Raw genomic sequence first — 16,705 nt, 5'->3', positions numbered from 1 at the left:
GGAACACCTGCCAGTGAAGACTGAGGCAAAAAATCCATGTCATTCCTCAGCATCCCCCATATCCCAGGTGCTCCATTCCCCTGCAGAGGAATTCCCCTGCCGCGTTTCCTCAGCCTTCCTTTTATCACCCACGTGCCCACAGCTGAACACCGCCATCTATAGCTCGAGTTCCCTCTTCCCAAGCATTCAAGATATGTAACACAGCTAAAAATACCTAGGAATATAGCTAACACATTCTAGGAATACAGCTAATAAATCCTGGTAACACAGCTAATAAACTCTAGGCTCTCTGTAAATTCAAAACCCCCGGCGTGGCCAGCTCAGAGCGTGGTACCCGCTCTGCCTCGCTGCCGGCGTTGAAATCCCGGGATTTGGGGTTGGGAGGGATGCAGCCGAGGAGGAGCCGACACACGCCGCTTCAGAAGCACCAGCTGCCGCTCCGAGCGCCCCGCACATCCCCGGGCCCCGCCGGCTCCCGGTTCCGGGGCGGTTCCGGGGCGGTTCCGGCCCCCCGCCCCGCCCGCCGCGGCGTTCCCGGCGTGCCCCGCGCGCGATGGCGGCGCCCGCGCTGTGCCGGCGCTGCGGGCGGGCGGCGGGGCCGTGGGGCCTGCGCCGGGCCCCGCTCCCGCCGCCGCCGCCGCCCCGCCGCCGGGCCCACGAGCAGGCGCGGCGGGCGCGGGGCGCGGCAGGGCTGCTGGCGGCGCAGTGCGAGCGCGGGCTGTTCCAGGAGGTGTTCCCGGCGCAGAGCGCGGAGGAGCAGCTGCCGGCGCTGCTGCAGCCGGGCCGGCCGCCGCTGGCCGCCTACTGCGGCTTCGACCCCACGGCGGACTCGCTGCACGTGGGGCACCTGCTGCCCGTCATGGCGCTGCTGCACTTCCAGCGCGCGGGCCACGACGTCATCGCCGTGGTGGGCGGGGCCACGGCGCGGCTGGGGGACCCCAGCGGGCGGGAGCGCGCGCGGGAGGCGCTGCCGGCGGGGCGGGTGCGCGCACAGGCGCGGGCGCTGCGCGCGGGGCTGGAGCGGCTGTTCGGGAACCACCGGGAGCTGTTCTGGGAGCCGGGAGCCGGCAGGCTCGGCCGCGCCACCCTGCTGGACAACGCCCGCTGGCTCGGCCGGGAGCCGCTGCTCCGCTTCCTGGGCGGCGCCGGCGGCCGCCTCCGCATGGGCACGCTGCTGAGCCGGCAGAGCTGCCAGGCGCGGCTGCACAGCGCCGAGGGCATGAGCCTGGCCGAATTCCTGTATCCCGCGCTGCAGGCGTACGACTTCCTGCACCTCCACCGGCACCACGGCTGCCGCATCCAGCTGGGCGGCCACGACCAGATGGGAAACATCATGTCCGGATACGAGCTCGTCACCAAGTACGGCGGGAGCGCGGGGCGGGAGGTGATGCGCAGGGTCTGGGCACCGGGGAGCGGTGGCAGCGGTGGGGTGGCCAGCGGGACCGGGGATGTCGCTGTCACCCTGTGCTGGGCACTGGCGATACCGCACCTCGAGTGCTGTGTCCAGTCCTGGGACACTGAGGTGCTGGAGCAAGCCCGGAGAAGGGCGGCGATGGGATGGAGTGCCCGGGGAGGGGGTAGAGTCGCAGTCCCTGGAGGTGTGTAAGGAAAGACTGCACATGGCGCTCAGTGCCGTGCTCTAGGCGACATGGTGATGTTCGGTCACAGGTTGCCTCAGAGCCCTTGCCCGACCTCACCAGTTCTGTGATTCCTTAACAGAATGGTGCGCGACTTGGTGCTTAGTCTCCAAAGCAACAAGAGATTTGGCCACACACATATCTCTGTGATTTGAGAGGAGTAATTAATTGGCCTGACACAGCTTGGTACATAGGTACATTTTGACTGGATTTATATAAATTTTTAAGAAAAATAATAGGTTTTTGTATTAGTAAATCCAAGAACCAAAATAAAACACCCTGAAGCGTGGGACAAAATAGAGACAAGTCTGCCAGCACACACATCCTGGTGTAATTACACCAAATAGGATTATGAGACAGTTGCAGTAACATATAAACTACTTAAAGTACATAAATGTCTGTGATACATACAAAAGAACTTAAGAAGTTAGCATGCTGGTTTTTTTCCCTAAAGCCCTCTTCACACAACAGTGTTGTGGCATCTTTTTGCCCATCACGCCCAGCTTTATATCAAGGATAGAATCTTGCAGAATTCTTGTATTTTTGTCAGCTTTACCAATATATGATTTATTTTTCTTAACGTGCAGTGACTCTTCTTTCTCAGGATGACAGGAGCAGATGTGTTTGGAATTACTGTACCTCTTATTACCAGTACTTCTGGCGATAAACTGGGAAAGACTGCTGGAAATGCAGTTTGGCTCAACAGGGATAAGACCTCTCCATTTGAGCTGTATCAGTTTTTTGTCAGACAGCAAGATAACGTAGTTGAAAAGTAAGTTTTTCTCCATCTTGCATTTTGTCATTGCTCATAAAACCTGATTGTAACTGTTCCTGTAACTGCTTCATTTAATTACGTGCAACACAAGCTCCATGTAGAAGCATGTGTTAATTATAACTGTTCATGAAATAAACAGGCATGACTGGTTCCTAAGTAGACAGGATAGTGGAACTTCCATATGCTGAAATACTCATCAGAAAATTAGAAGGGGGATGAGAAAGGAGTGAAGCATAATCATTTTGTTCTGCCAGTGGGCTGACTCTCTTACATGGCATATTTAGTACTGTAGCATCACAGTTTTTTTCAGTACACTACATTACTACATCGATTTTAGTAAGTTGTTCTGTATTCTTTTCTAAATCTGTTTTACTTTAAACATCAATAGCATTGTTAAATCTGAGCTATTTCCCTTTGCCTTATAACTTACTTACCTCTCTCAAAAGTTTTGTCTCAAAAGTTACTTCTCTCAAAAGTTTGAATTATCCCCTGATAATTCAAATCCATGTTCTGATCCCCAACACCTTTCAGACTGAAAAGAAAGGTATGTGGGTACCTGCAATACACTGCATAGGACTGACAGCTCATTAAAATTGACTTTGTTGTAAAGAGTAGGCTCAGGGTGCATCTTTAAATTCTTGATTATCCTAAATAATCTTCCTGCTGAGATACTTGCCAGCACAAGTATGCTTCTGTCCCATGATGGCCACAGACTGGCAGTGCAATTTTACATTAGCATATTATGGATCTCCTAGGATAAATACAAAACCTTGTTAGTTGACACATGATTCCAATAAATCCTATAAAAGTTTCAGAAAAAACTAAATTGTTGACTGGAGTACAAGCTTCATAAAAGCAGCTGACACAAGCCTGAAGACTTGACCTTAGGCAGAATATTAAGTAAAATGTGAATTTTAAAGATTTGATTTAAAGGACAGAACATCTTAATATGTATTTCTTAAATTGACTAAGAATAATTTTCATGCAGTTACTGAAGTTTGAATTACAAAAGCAGGAAATCTGTAATGATGGCTATATAGACAAAGTATTTTTTCTGTGCTCATAGATACTTGAAACTATTCACCTTCCTCCCTCTTGCGGAGATTGCCCACATCATGGAAATGCATGCTAAAGAACCTGAGAAATGGGGACCTCAGAAACGACTGGCTGCAGAAGTAACTAAGCTTGTCCATGGTAGAGAGGGGCTGGAATCTGCTAAGAGGTAGAGTTTGATTTATCAAGCAGTTTTGCTTCAGATTTCTGGGGTAATTCTCCATAGCTTTTCAGGGACTATTTTAATCTAGTAAATTGTTGCTTAGATGTTAAAAGAGAAAAATGTAATAATCCTGTAGAGACTTAAAAATGCACTGGAAATATTAAAAAAAAAAAGTTGCAGGGCAGTAAGGTACAATAAGGAAATGGGGGTGTATTTAAAGTATTTCTGTTAGTTTGTGGGCTCCCAAAAGAAACAGGGAAGGGGAATCTGATGAGTCCAGTAGCACTTTGTGTGAAGTCTAGCTCTGTATTCTGAATGCTCTTTGTTCTCACAGATGCACTAAGGCCCTTTATTACAGCAGTGTGGAGGCACTGGAAGAAATGTCTGACCAAGAGCTACAGGAACTTTTCAGACAAGCTACTTCTGCTGAACTGATGCTTGAACCTGGGATGACTGTTCTTGACTTGTGTCGCAAAGCAAATGCCATTCCAGATGGACCTAGTGGGTAAGTTCTCGCCTGTGATCATGGGTAAATACTCAAAACAGTATTTACCCTTCTCAGAAAGAAATGGAGTAGTAGAGGCTAAGGTTAATTTCAGTCACTGTTGACCTGGACTAAGTGAAGCGTAGAAGAATTAAAATTGATTCAATTACGTATCCAACAACAACAACAAAAAAAAATAAAAACACATAAGTGAACCTTCAATTCTTAATAAATAGCTTTCTCTTGCAATTAACAGTTGTTTCTGTTTTGTTTTTAAGGTACCGGAAAATTACAGATGGAGGAGTTTCAATAAATGGGAATCGTGTAACTAATCCTGAGACTGTTCTTATTCTGGGACAGCATATTCTGAAGAATGGAGTATCATTACTTAGGGTTGGCAAGAAAAATTACTACATTATAAAATGGCTGCAGTTGTGACAACAGAATAGCTCCCTAAAATGATGGGTCTCTTAACTGTGCTGCTTGAAGATGTACTTGAAGATATTTCTGTACTGTACATTACTGCACAGCTCACAGACTGCCCGATGCGTCTTTTTCAAAGTGCATCAGAGTTCAAATAAAGGAGTTAAACCACTGAAGACATTGTAGATACTCTGCCTTATTCAAAGCACCACTCATAAGGATCTGCATAAGAAGAAAATGAAAATATTTATTTCAAAGCCCAGCAATGGAGATGTACTTCTACTCCTTTAACAGCCCTCTGTGTTGTAGAACAGTGCCCAGTTATTCCACAGGATAACCCACAGGAAAATGAGCCAAAGCAAACTCAAACCCACTCCTTCTTACAGCTAATGTTTGTTCATCTAACCAAGAAGCCTTGCTGGGGGCAAATACAACCAACCTATGGTCATGTTTGCCTGAACAGGTTTGCTTTGAAGGAAGCTGCATAAAATTCATAATAAAGGACTAAATGATAAAGCTCTAATGTAAATTGGTTCTTGGTTATGTATGGGGACACATTGCACCAAAGTTTTCCAGCCTTCCTGTGGGAATACACAGGAAATTCAGTTTCGGAATCTGAAAGTACAGAGCCTTTCAAAGCTTAAATCAACCTAATGAATCCCTTTTAGGCCTTCTGTGTGCATAGTGTGACTTATAAGGAGAGTGACAGTCATTTCACTTCTTTAGTCCTGTGAATGACTGGATCCATGCTAGCATTCCTTGATGAAGGAATATCCTGGTTCTAGTTCTTAGGCTCTGCAGTCAGCTGGAAGATAGTGCATTATACCAGATGATTTGGAGCATGTACATTAAAGGTTTTTTTTTAATGTTAGCTGCTCAGGAGTTGTGGGTGAACAGCACCACAAGGATCTCTGGACCAGGAAACGCATGAAAGCAACACTGCAAAGCACTTCAGCTTCCCTCAAGGATAAGGCCTCACTCTGAGGCCACATGGAGAATAATTTCTTGGTCCGTGAAATCTTCAAATTTGCAGTGACAGCAGCCACAAGGGGTTAAGCCTTAATCCTAGCTCCTGGAATGTGGTGTGTATTCTAGAGTTGGGTGGGAAGTTTTATGTATCTTTTTAATGTTTCTTTTTACTTGGTAAGTTTCATGCTGATTTCATTTGCACCATGACTCAAGATTTCAGCAGTAATAAAATACAATGGCTTGCTTGTTAGAGATGACAGTTTCTTCTGGCAATGAAACTGAAATAATGGTACTTTCAGAAGCTCAGCATGTTCTTAGTGTTAATTTCAGTTTCCAGATCCTGCTTATCTGTCTCATAATGAAGCATCTCTAGCCTAATCTATATTACATAACAAAGAAAAGTAATTGAGTTATTTCTACCTCAAAGAAAGCACATGGAAGAAATGGGGGAAGGGAAGGGGAAAGGGAAAGTTCATCCACCTAATACAACCACCTTGACTACCAGTCAAGAATGGTGAAAGGGCATGCAGCAGGTAAACTCAAAACTGGGAGCATGAAAGCACCTTCACTAGCTTAAAGTGTCATTGACTACAAAACCATATCCAAGTGGTATCAAACTCCCCTAGCTCTCACCTCAAAGCAGTGTTTAATTAGCAACAAAAACCAGATGCAGTGGAGATCCTGACTACAGAAAACAGTAGCTACCCATTGCTCTCAAAGCTCAAGTAGAAAACTACAGAAAAATAAAATTACCCAGGATAATTCCATTCAAGTTCTCAACATAGGCACAACAAAGTGGCAAATTGTTTCTTTTCCCTGCTGTGGTCCATCAAGCAAGGATCTGAGTTTGCTATATCGAATCTGGCATCTGTCATTCATCCACAAAGCAATTAATAAAGGCAGGTTTTACACAAAGTCTGCTCTGTTTACTTCACTGTAATGCCTGAAGCACACAGACACCACCAGCCCCTCTACCCATCTGTTTCACCAAAAAAATTTGAGCCTGACTACTAAATACAAACTGTTCACATCAGGACAATACTGTGTTTTAGTTACAGCAGGACTGCAACAGCTCAGGTAACATGTCAGACTTACGAATCTGAACTTGGTTACAGTTCTGAACTTGGCTACAGGGAGTTTTCTCCACGACTGCCCCCCAGAGAGCAAGTTAGCTAAAACTTAAGCTCTGGTGACAAAATTTTTTTGAATTTCAATTAAATAAGGTGATCAAGAAGACAGCTGTAAACCATCAGTCTAATCTGGGAATTTTTCAGTTGCTGCCCTCATTAGGCTTTTTTTCCACAGCTTCCCCCTAATTTCTTTTAATCCTGGTAGTAATAGTAGCATTTGAAGTATTTTAGCTCAGTTCCAGAACAGATTGGTTCAAACCTATCAGTGGGCATGAGCAGCCTGTCTACATTATGAGTTATGGAACTATTCAAGAATGCAGAATTGAGTGAGAACAAGTGAAATCATAACTAAAGCTGCACACATATAGGTATGTATACTACTAACTTACAAGTGCATGTAAGTCCTGCCACCAGAACTACAAGTCAGTCCAAAATTATTTCTGGCATAATTAATTTTGTGTATTATCTGTTTATTAAATAACAGGATTGTTACAGCATGGACCTTCAAAGTCTTGCATTAAGGATTACAAATCAAGTTCATTTCTTGGCACTCCAACATTACCAAACTGAAACTTTTTGTGAAACTTAACAAAAAAAAGTCATAACATTTCAGAAACCAAATTAACACTGGAAATTTCACATGACAAGAGCCAGGTATCACTTGCAAGAATTTCTTCAATAAATGAAGTTCATTTGCTTTATGCAGCATTTCAAAACTTTACCAGAGTATTTCTTAACAAAGAGATTGCTGACTGAACTTTGGGAGTTAAAGCTTAGGTAGCAGATGACTTATGGACGGCACTACCTTGTTGAAAACTTCTTGGATGTTCAAAGCAAAAGGGAGAGAGGTGTCAGGTGAATACCAAACAGAAATGTAATGCTTTTGACAAAACTTAAAAAGCTTTCACTGATCACCAAATTGATTTAGAAGTGGTTTGCACTTCAGTCATATTTCTTAAATCTGAGAACTACCATCCCTGGATACAATGCAAGATAAAAGCACCTCCTTTGTATGCATTACATGTAATGCATACACCATGACTTTTTAGGCTATTTAAAAATACACAACATATATTTCTGTGTTCTGCATGAATTACCTCAGATCATACATGAAGTATCCAAAAGTTGCATCTTTTAGACTTAACTCCATGTGCTCACATTGATGCCAAACTGATTACCATGAGAAAAAATACATTTTTAAACAGAACTTCTTGTAAACTGAATTTTTAAATTTTTAGTCTTCAGCAGCTCACCAGAGGAATTCCTTTTTTGCTAACTGATTTCAGGGGGAAGGAACTGCATATGGTAATGAAAACCTCACTATTGTGGCCCAACACCATAAAATCAAGCCATGGAGGTTAACAACAGTGTCCTATTTTTCATGCAAGTTGTGTTAAAGGTATCAGTATAGTAAACATTTTCACTTTATACAAAAAGAATGAATCTGCTTGCAAAGTACATGCAAGTATGCTGACTGGAGTTTAAATATATTTTTAATGTATTTTTATTCATCAAAATTAAAATGTTTACTTTTTCAAGACTAGTGCGATCAAGAGTCATCTGTATGAATTATAATCAGAAGAAAAAAAGAAACCCCATCAACTTAATTTCCAACCTAAAATTTCATAATCTTACGATTGTCCTCAAAAAAACACAAAAGCTACTTACAGCACAATAAAATTTCCTCAAAAGCAACTGTAATCTCTGATATAAATATTCCAATTCCACAGACTTCCTTTCACACTGTCATACATGCCAAACTTAGCAGAATTTGTGGGCATCCCCTTCTCTCTGGCCAACTTAATCTGTTTTTAAAATAAACGCTTATTATCCCATGACAGTTTTGAAATCCAGTTTTATTTTTCAGTTCTGCCAGAGCAAATTTACTATCAGATGGTCCAGGGGCTTGGTCCCAGGGGGGAGGAAGGGGAAGGTGTCCTCGTGCCTGATTATAAACTCCAACATTCATACACAAGCTCCAGTGCACATTAATAACTCTGCAGCCATTTTTTAGTAGGCTGTTCTTGTTCGCAAGCTCCAGGCTAATTCTTCCTACATGATACTCCATGAAATCAAGGCTGAAGTTTTGTCTGCCATTGAAACATTTGGGGACAAAGTGAAAAAAAAAAAAGGAACACACATACATAGTAATACGCTCAACATCTCTACTGTGCTATAAAATGGAGACCTCCATCTGTCACAGTGCATGCAATATATTCATGAAAGAAAATACTCGGTGCTCTCCTTTCTTCACAGTATTGAAACTTCTACTGGAAAAGCAGCTTAAAACTATGCCACAAGACTACACCGGCTGTCTTAACCACAGGCAACCTGTTCAGCAAGTCAGGCACTGGAACTTGAACGTTTTTCCCCAAGTTCAAATGAGACTGTCACTGAGACAGAAGACTTGGTCTGCTTTAATTTGCACCAGAAACCTGGTAAGGAAACATTTAGAGCCATTTATTATATGGATTAAATACGACTTCTTTTGCAAAATACAGCATATTTTTCTGTTTGCAAATCAAACCAACTGTCTTTACATGAGCAGATTTACACAGTTGCAGTACACAGATAAGAAAAGTTCATAAATAAAAATTCTACTCCGTATACCATGCCTAGCAATTGTCAAGCCAATGTAACCTCCAATGGATATAAATAGTGTGGCTGATACAGTCTTCACCAAAGATGTGTCTCACGGATCTCTGCAATGATCTGGCTGGCTCGCTGGAGGGCCTGCACACAAGAACACACAAAAGCCAGATTTAGTTATGCTGGAGAGGTTTCCCAGGGACAAAACAGCAGCAGTCTGGGAAGTGCAAAGCTAAAAATCAAACCAAAGCTAATCAGTGTCATTACAAAACAAGTAGCAACCCATTAAATTCTCAAGAAGGGCAGACTTCTTCACCATACACAGTTTTAAAAGTCTGCTATAAAAGAGAAACTGCAGCTACTTTCTATATAGCCTGCTCAGCTGCAAATGTAAATGCTCATATGTAATTCTTTCTGGTCATGTATTGGTTTTAATTCCTCCAGCAGAGAAAAGCAATACATGGGCACAGTCTTAAAAAGCAGTAAAGAAAAAAAGAAGACAAGTTTTCAAAAAGCCTCTCATTGATATGGTGAAGTGCTCCTAGGAGCTCCTGATCTCTTCATTACCTGTAGCATGTCAGCTGCCTCTTTCCTGCGCTGTGCCATGTCCTCAGACTCTGTGAGAAGGTCATCCAACAACAGGGATTTGTACAGTTGGCCCACCAGCTCACTCTGGAGAGTGTCCTTCACGTGGTTCACCAGAAAATGCATCACTGCCTTTGGCACACTGCAAGTACATAAAGATTGTTTCTTTGAGATAATTGCTCAAAACCAGGCTGTTCCAGATGAAAAATACACAATGAGGGCAAGCAGCTATACATAGCCTTGGCTCAAACTACCAGGAATCTATCAATACCATAAATAAAAACTCTCTCAAGTAAAAGCAACATCATGTAGAATATTAGAGTAGAACTAATTCATATAAAACGAATTTCTTCCAAATAGAAAAGCTGCATTGTAAAAAACACATGAAGAGTGTAAAACACAAAATAAGAATAACTTTGCTCATTAGAAACCAACCTATCTTTACTGTGCATAGGATGACACAGATTTAAGGTCATCAACCCTAAAACCATATTTTATGTGTAAATGGGAAGAGAAAGAGGCAAAGAAATAATTAATATCTCTGATATTGCATAGAAAAAGCAGTGCAGTAAAATTAAGTTAAACAAAGCACTCCCCTGCCATTAAATACTAAAAATCACATTGAAAGTATTAGTTTACTGGATAGACTAAAACACCTGTGAGCCTTACTAACCTGCTGTAAAATCTGGTTTCCAGATTCCTGTACTTCCCCCCAAAACTTCCCATATACATAAAAATATAAGTATATATGAAGTTAGACATTTCCACAAAGACATAAGCAAAAAAAGTTTTATAGAATTCCTCTTTAAAGAACAAGTATGACACTTTTAAGCCAAAACTTTTAAGGCATTTTCCACAGTAGAATGACTTTTTCATGCCATTTCCATCCTTATAACTAAGTGCTAGACAACTGAGCCACACACACACTAGTTCCTATTTGACCCTCTCATTTGAAATAACAGGATGGCAAAGCTAAATTCTGTTGGGGTACACAGCACGTAGCATTTATTTCAGTTATTTGCTGCAAATCTTCCATCTGAATTGAAGCATCCTCCAGAAAAGCAGGCATCTCCTAAATAATTAAACCTTTTACTTATTATACTGAACTTGAAACCATTAGAGGAAACAAGTGCTTCTTCAAACTGCTTCCTTCTGCGAAGGGTCAAATTTTACTGCTGCTGTCCCTTCTAAAAAATTTATTTATTTCCTCTCTTCTTACAAACATAAGGACATGATAAAAATAACATGATTATATATATGACTCTTGAAATATCACAATATTTGCATGGCTTAAATATTTCAAGGAAGTTTGGGTTTACCTGTCCTGAATGTTCTTCCTGACAATAAGGAAGTAAGATTTAATAAGTCGTTCAATCACTTCACAATCTCGTTGCTCACGGGCAGAAAGTTTGCGTGCAACAGGTACAGGCTGTGTGAAAAAATAAAATCCTCAGCTTACCAATTCTACTCATTTGCAAATACAACTCAGAACTCTAACTACTGCTCTTTTAGCTTGAGTTTGATAGATGCAACCTGTCTTGCTAAAACCTATAATTCTTCAGAAATAAAATTTAAGATATATCAAAATCCACATGTGTGAAACAAAGGTCAGAGGGCACCACTACATTTTTTCTAAAGCTCTCCAAATACTTCAAATATCTCCATCTGTTTTTAACTTAAGCGGGTTTTGTCTTTAATGGTTCTTCTCCTCTAATATAAACATTAAAATTCAGCACAAGAAAAGCAGGAATTTGACTGTTTCTCTACCAACAGCTATCTAGACAAGGAGTTCACTTGCACAGGAATCTGTGAAAGGAAGCCAGTTATCCCAATCATAGCCTGAAACTGGAGCAGGCAGGGAGGTTGCAGAGATTGCAACTGGGCAAGGAGCAAAGCAGAAGAGACTGGCTGGAGCTCCCTGTTGCTATAGTGAGAATTATTTACAAAGAGACCACATATTAGCAGCAAAGTTACAAGGTCTGGAATTCAGATGTTTTCTTTCCTGAGCCTGAACTACAAAGAAAATAAGTTTGTCTTCCAAGACTCACCACATCTAATAGGTTTACAGCATGTCCTTTTTGAGGACTAGCAGGTAGGGCTGCAGCTGGCTTGAACTTTTCCTCTGCTGATACCTCTTCTGCTTTGGAGGGTTTCAGCATTCCTCTCCAGCTGCCTGTTCCAGGCTCCTGAGGCGCATCTGCTCCTACAGAAGGATTCTGTACAAACAGCACATTGAAAAGACATGGCAGAAGTAGAAGTTGGTCACTGTAGAGAAGAGTCTGATCAAATCACCACAGGTAAAACTCACTAAAAAGTAAGATCTTCATAGGTATATTCCCTTTATTATGTTCTTCACATTCCCCACATTTATTCTCCCTTCGCTGCTTACAGCTCACAAAAGGTACCAGTCAAATGAAAACTTAAAATTCCTACTCTCCCTAATAAAGGGTATTAAAATGTCTCAAATGGAGAAGCTCCACAGCATTTGATGGGTCAACAAATCACTTCTGAAATAAGGGGTGGTCTTTCTAAGTCATTTGGCTTTGACCACACTTCATTCTGAAGGTATATTTTGAAGCTCACCACCAGCTCTTGCAATATTTGAATTTAAACTCTTCAAGTTTTATTTAAATACGAAGTGAAGTTTCTTACAGTAACAGCTAAAAAAATGCTAATTTCTGTTTTGAGGTAGCATAGCTATGATCATATTTGTGCTGTCAGAATTTACGGAAGGCTTTTTTTGTAACAAATGAAAACAAAAATCTTCATCCTCTGGAGTGAAGATCAGAGATTCTGGGGAATTCTGGGAGATTCTGGGAGACAAAGAATGATTCACAAATCTTCTGAGAAAAAGATGCAACACTCAAGTCTTAAAGATTAGGAATCATTGAACAAAAGAAATATTAGTGGATGGTATCCATCATGTGTTAATTAGTATTAAAAAAACCTAAAGTTTATTTTGATGTAGAAGAAGGGCAATTTTTATTTTGTACCTTTCCACAAGCCGAACAGCTCTTCCTATTTACTCTCTGCTTTAAAATCTACTCCTGTTTGAAAACCAGTCAAGGTCATTCAAGGCCTTGTACTTGCCTTGCTTCAGATACAGGTGGAAAAAAGCTAAATTCATCTATTGTGTTTACAATGAAACACCACAGGCTGATCTTAAATCTAAAAAAAAAGTGAGGAACAAAGCACAGCAAATAGAACACCAGCAGTAATATATAGCAGGAATCCCAGCTAATCTGTGCACATCAAAAATTTTATTTTAATTGCACAACTGCTCAGAGGCATTGTAGAACATACTCGGAATTCAAATGAAACTCTGTTAATAAGATAAAATTATTGGTAAGGAAAGCTCCACTGCATGATTTCAGATTGCAAGACAGCTGTTCAAAATAACAAAAATGCCACTCTCATTCTGTGTTGCTGTGGGGCCTGCTCTACCTCCAAAGTAGTTTCAGAAATAGCGCTACACAAGAGAGTGTGAAATGGATCCCCTCAGAGAGGACAGCTTTTATGGGAAATGCAAACCAAATATGGCAGCATCCTGCTACTTCCTAAGGCACATTATCTTCACAGTGGCTCTTGATTTCTTTTTAAATTTTGCAGCATATCAAAATCTCTAAAACATTGATGAAAATAATAGTTAAAATTCTACTATTGACTAGATTTTGACTTTAACCACTTTGTTCAGTATAGAAATGGAAGCTTTGCATTAAAATCTGAACGTGCAATAAAGCAGAATGCTTGAGTCCCCTTGGTACTCCTAATACACAATCTTGTGACTGCCCATCTTTTCTGACTCCAAGCAAGAGCAATTAGCAGAAAAGCTTTCAGAGAAATAATGAGCTGTTATTTTAACACATAAGACAGCACACCTGAAAAACACTGCAGAATACATTTCACAAATATAAGTAAACCAGGGATTGAACAATTATGTGAAACAACACAAAGGAGGTTCAGTTTGAACAAAGCCTGTAAAGATTCCCTGCAGGAAGCAGGAAACTCACATTTTAGCTTATCTTCTGTCCTCCTTCTTTAACTGTCAACACATTAAAAACATGCAGTTTAACAGCCATGCTGGAGACTTTTGATTACAGTACCATTGCACCCAACAATCTATTAACAGTTTGAGGCAAATTAGGTGCATATCTGCACCACAATATATTGCAAAAAGGGGTTAAAAGAGAAAGCAGTGACTTGGCCACCTCATGGCATGTCTTGACATGCCACTGCACAAAGAACCAGGAGTGCCAAGTAATCCACACTAGGGAGGACATCCAAAGTGGATAGGACACACTGTTGGTGACAGAACACTAGGGACAAACTGCTTTCCTTACACCTGGGGTGCACCACAACAGAAACGTGCATGCAGTGCTTAGAGCAAAAATCAAGACAGACCTTGCCATCAGCCTCAGCAGAAGCAGCAGTAACAGTCTCCTGGGAAGCAGGTGCCAATGCACCCGGAGCTTTAGTAGACTAAGGAAGGTGAAGAATGCAGGGAGGGGAAAAAAAAAAGTTCAACTGAACACCACCAAATTTACCTAGCAAATTCCATACACTTTTACCTACTAGCATCTTTCAAAATCCAGAAAAGAAATATTTTGAATTTGCAAGAAGAACAGTAATAGAAGCAGGAAAAAAAAAAAAAGAAAAAAAGAAGAAAATAAAATAATAATAATAAAAAACAAAAATAAAAAGCGTCTCCAAGACAGTTATTTTGGATTATCTGACCTTCAATTTCATTTAAGCTCCTACACTGATGATTTAACTATGAAATCAATAAAATCAAGGATCAAAGAGAACTGAAAGCAATCTCTAGAGAAATACCTTAAATTCCCAGTTCATCCATTAGTTGTCTTAGACTGATTAAAGGCAACAGTATTAGATCTACTTTGGGACTTTTGTCTCACTTTTTAAGGTAATGAAGTTAGTGAACAGATTTCTATCAGCTGTAGAAACTACTGCTACAACCTCATGAGGATCCTAAACTATAGTCTCTATCTTTGAATTCTTAATAATTCACATAGTATTAAATAACTGTCTAAAATTCCAGCTTGTTGTCAGACTGTTCTTTCCTACAACCAGACGATGTTTTCCATGACATTTGGTTGGTTCTTCCACTGTCATTGCACTAACCCCAAAACCTGACAAAATTAAGCAAGCTCCAGAGACAGAATACATGATTTGATTTTTATTAACAACCAAAAATGTCACCTCCAACATCTGCTCTCAAAGCAAGTAAGACTGCTATAAACTGCAGTTTTAAGAGTGACTTAAGAAAACCAAGTCACTATGTTGGCACTGGATATTTTAAATCACTTGTTAATCTTTTGAAATCAGTTTATCTCAGCTACAAATTTAAGCATGAAAGTTCTGAGTCCATCTTCAACATCTGCAGGCATTTTACACCTTACCTGAGACGACGAAATTTAAGTAATAAGTGTATTATTACATTTATAGACTAGTCTTCCGAAATATCAGATTTAAAATCTCCCAAAAATTGCATTTTTAAAAGAAAATTATATTCCACTTCTATCTTATGACACAGAAAGGAAAAACTCAATACCTGAAAGCTCCCAAGACTGTTACTAGGGCAGCATATCAAAACTTCCAATACTTAGACTGGATCTAGGAGAATGCCCCAACTTTATGTAAAAAAAAAAAAAAACCAAAACATTTACTTACCTTGTCTCGTGGCACAGCAGAAGGCAATTCCCGGGTTAACCTGTTCCGTCTTTGTTCCTTTAAAAACAACCCAGCAAGACCTCAATTATCTATTACTCTCTATCAACACATAAGCAAGATTCACATTTACAGATGACTTCCATTTTAGACATGAGTAACTTCATCTCATCCAGTGCCATGCTAATACTGTGGTCTATGAAACCCTTGATTATTTGGATACTTTGATTACCTGGTCAAAACTAAATTCTCAGTATAAAAGTTTTGCAAAGTTTCTTTGCTACACACTCCCTAATCAAAACCTGAGCCTTTACCAAACAATATCAAAGCTCCACAGTTTGGCTCAGCACAGATACTCTATAGCCCTCATTAAGCTGTAAATCCTCCAAATAATGGAAAGGATTTGATTCTGTGGCCAGCACACGATTAGCCCCAAATGAAGGAGGCTGCAGAACTTGTTTCATAGCAAAATTGAATTTAAAGCAATCAGGATAAAGAAATATCTGATTTTGCTTAAAATTAACAATTGATTGTCCACCAAATAAGGCTTGGGTTTACATGGTTTGGTTCTTCCAAAATGTCAATGTCCTGTTTAGGAAAACATTAGGAAAGAACTACTTTAAGTAACACATGATGGTACAACTTTGTATGTTCAGCATCGCAAAGCCTTAATTTCTTTACTTAAAGCAGTTTCCATACACATTGTTTTTGAACTAAAGAGCAGTCTACCAAGTCAAATTCAAATGCATGCCTAGTCAGTATAGAATATATGTACAGAAGGAAGTAAAAGGTTAAAACTAGAGTAGAAATTTTAATGTAAGCATTTAAAAAAGGAACACTACTAAGAGCATGTAGTGACAGGACAAGGAGGAATGGCTTCAAACTGAAAGACAGTAGGTTTACATTACATATTCCATAGGAAGAAATTCTTTACTGTGAGGGTGGTAAGGCACTGGAACAGGTTACCCAGAGAAGCTGTGGATGCCCCACCCCTGGAAGTGTCCAAGGCCAGGCTGGATAGGGCTCTGAATAACCTGGTCCAGAGGAATGTGTCCCTGCATCATGGCAGGGGGGTTGGAATGAGATGATTTTCCAAGCCAAGCCATTCTATGATTCTGTGATGAATGAAAACGATGTGTTGGATAAACACAAGGGCATTAATGACCTTTTAGCCAAAGAGATGAGGTTTTGCAACAACACCAGATTGGTTCT

The 16,705-nt window shown here is 40.7% G+C and overlaps 2 protein-coding genes across 5 annotated transcripts in view; one reads left to right on the top strand and one right to left on the bottom strand.

Annotated features, from left to right (window-relative positions):
* Positions 1-538: 538 nt before the first annotated feature.
* YARS2 (tyrosyl-tRNA synthetase 2) lies at positions 539-5,058 on the top strand. The gene is made up of 5 exons (XM_030263695.4): positions 539-1,359; positions 2,242-2,409; positions 3,479-3,634; positions 3,963-4,133; positions 4,391-5,058. The coding sequence occupies exons 1-5, from the start codon at positions 554-556 to the stop codon at positions 4,548-4,550; spliced, it is 1,461 nt and encodes a 486-aa protein (XP_030119555.4). The 5' UTR covers positions 539-553; the 3' UTR covers positions 4,551-5,058.
* A 2,025-nt stretch (positions 5,059-7,083) lies between these two features.
* Positions 7,084-16,705, bottom strand: part of DNM1L (dynamin 1 like) — a 35,512-nt gene continuing 25,890 nt past the window's right edge. For 2 of the 4 annotated variants that reach the window (XM_030263287.4, XM_030263288.4), the window contains 6 exons: positions 15,497-15,553; positions 14,210-14,287; positions 11,857-12,024; positions 11,128-11,237; positions 9,791-9,950; positions 7,084-9,367 (listed from right to left, as the gene is read on the bottom strand). In XM_030263287.4, the coding sequence (XP_030119147.1) occupies positions 9,311-9,367; positions 9,791-9,950; positions 11,128-11,237; positions 11,857-12,024; positions 14,210-14,287; positions 15,497-15,553 (630 nt within the window). In that variant the 3' untranslated portion in view covers positions 7,084-9,310. The remainder of the gene's footprint in view (positions 9,368-9,790; positions 9,951-11,127; positions 11,238-11,856; positions 12,025-14,209; positions 14,288-15,496; positions 15,554-16,705) is intronic. The other 2 variants (XM_030263290.4, XM_030263289.4) reach the window with 2 other exon arrangements.

This window comes from Taeniopygia guttata, chromosome 1A, assembly GCF_048771995.1.
Source record: "Taeniopygia guttata chromosome 1A, bTaeGut7.mat, whole genome shotgun sequence".
NCBI lineage: Eukaryota > Metazoa > Chordata > Aves > Passeriformes > Estrildidae > Taeniopygia > Taeniopygia guttata.
Note: the sequence above shows the minus strand (reverse complement) of the source record. Positions and strands in the feature narration are given on the sequence as shown.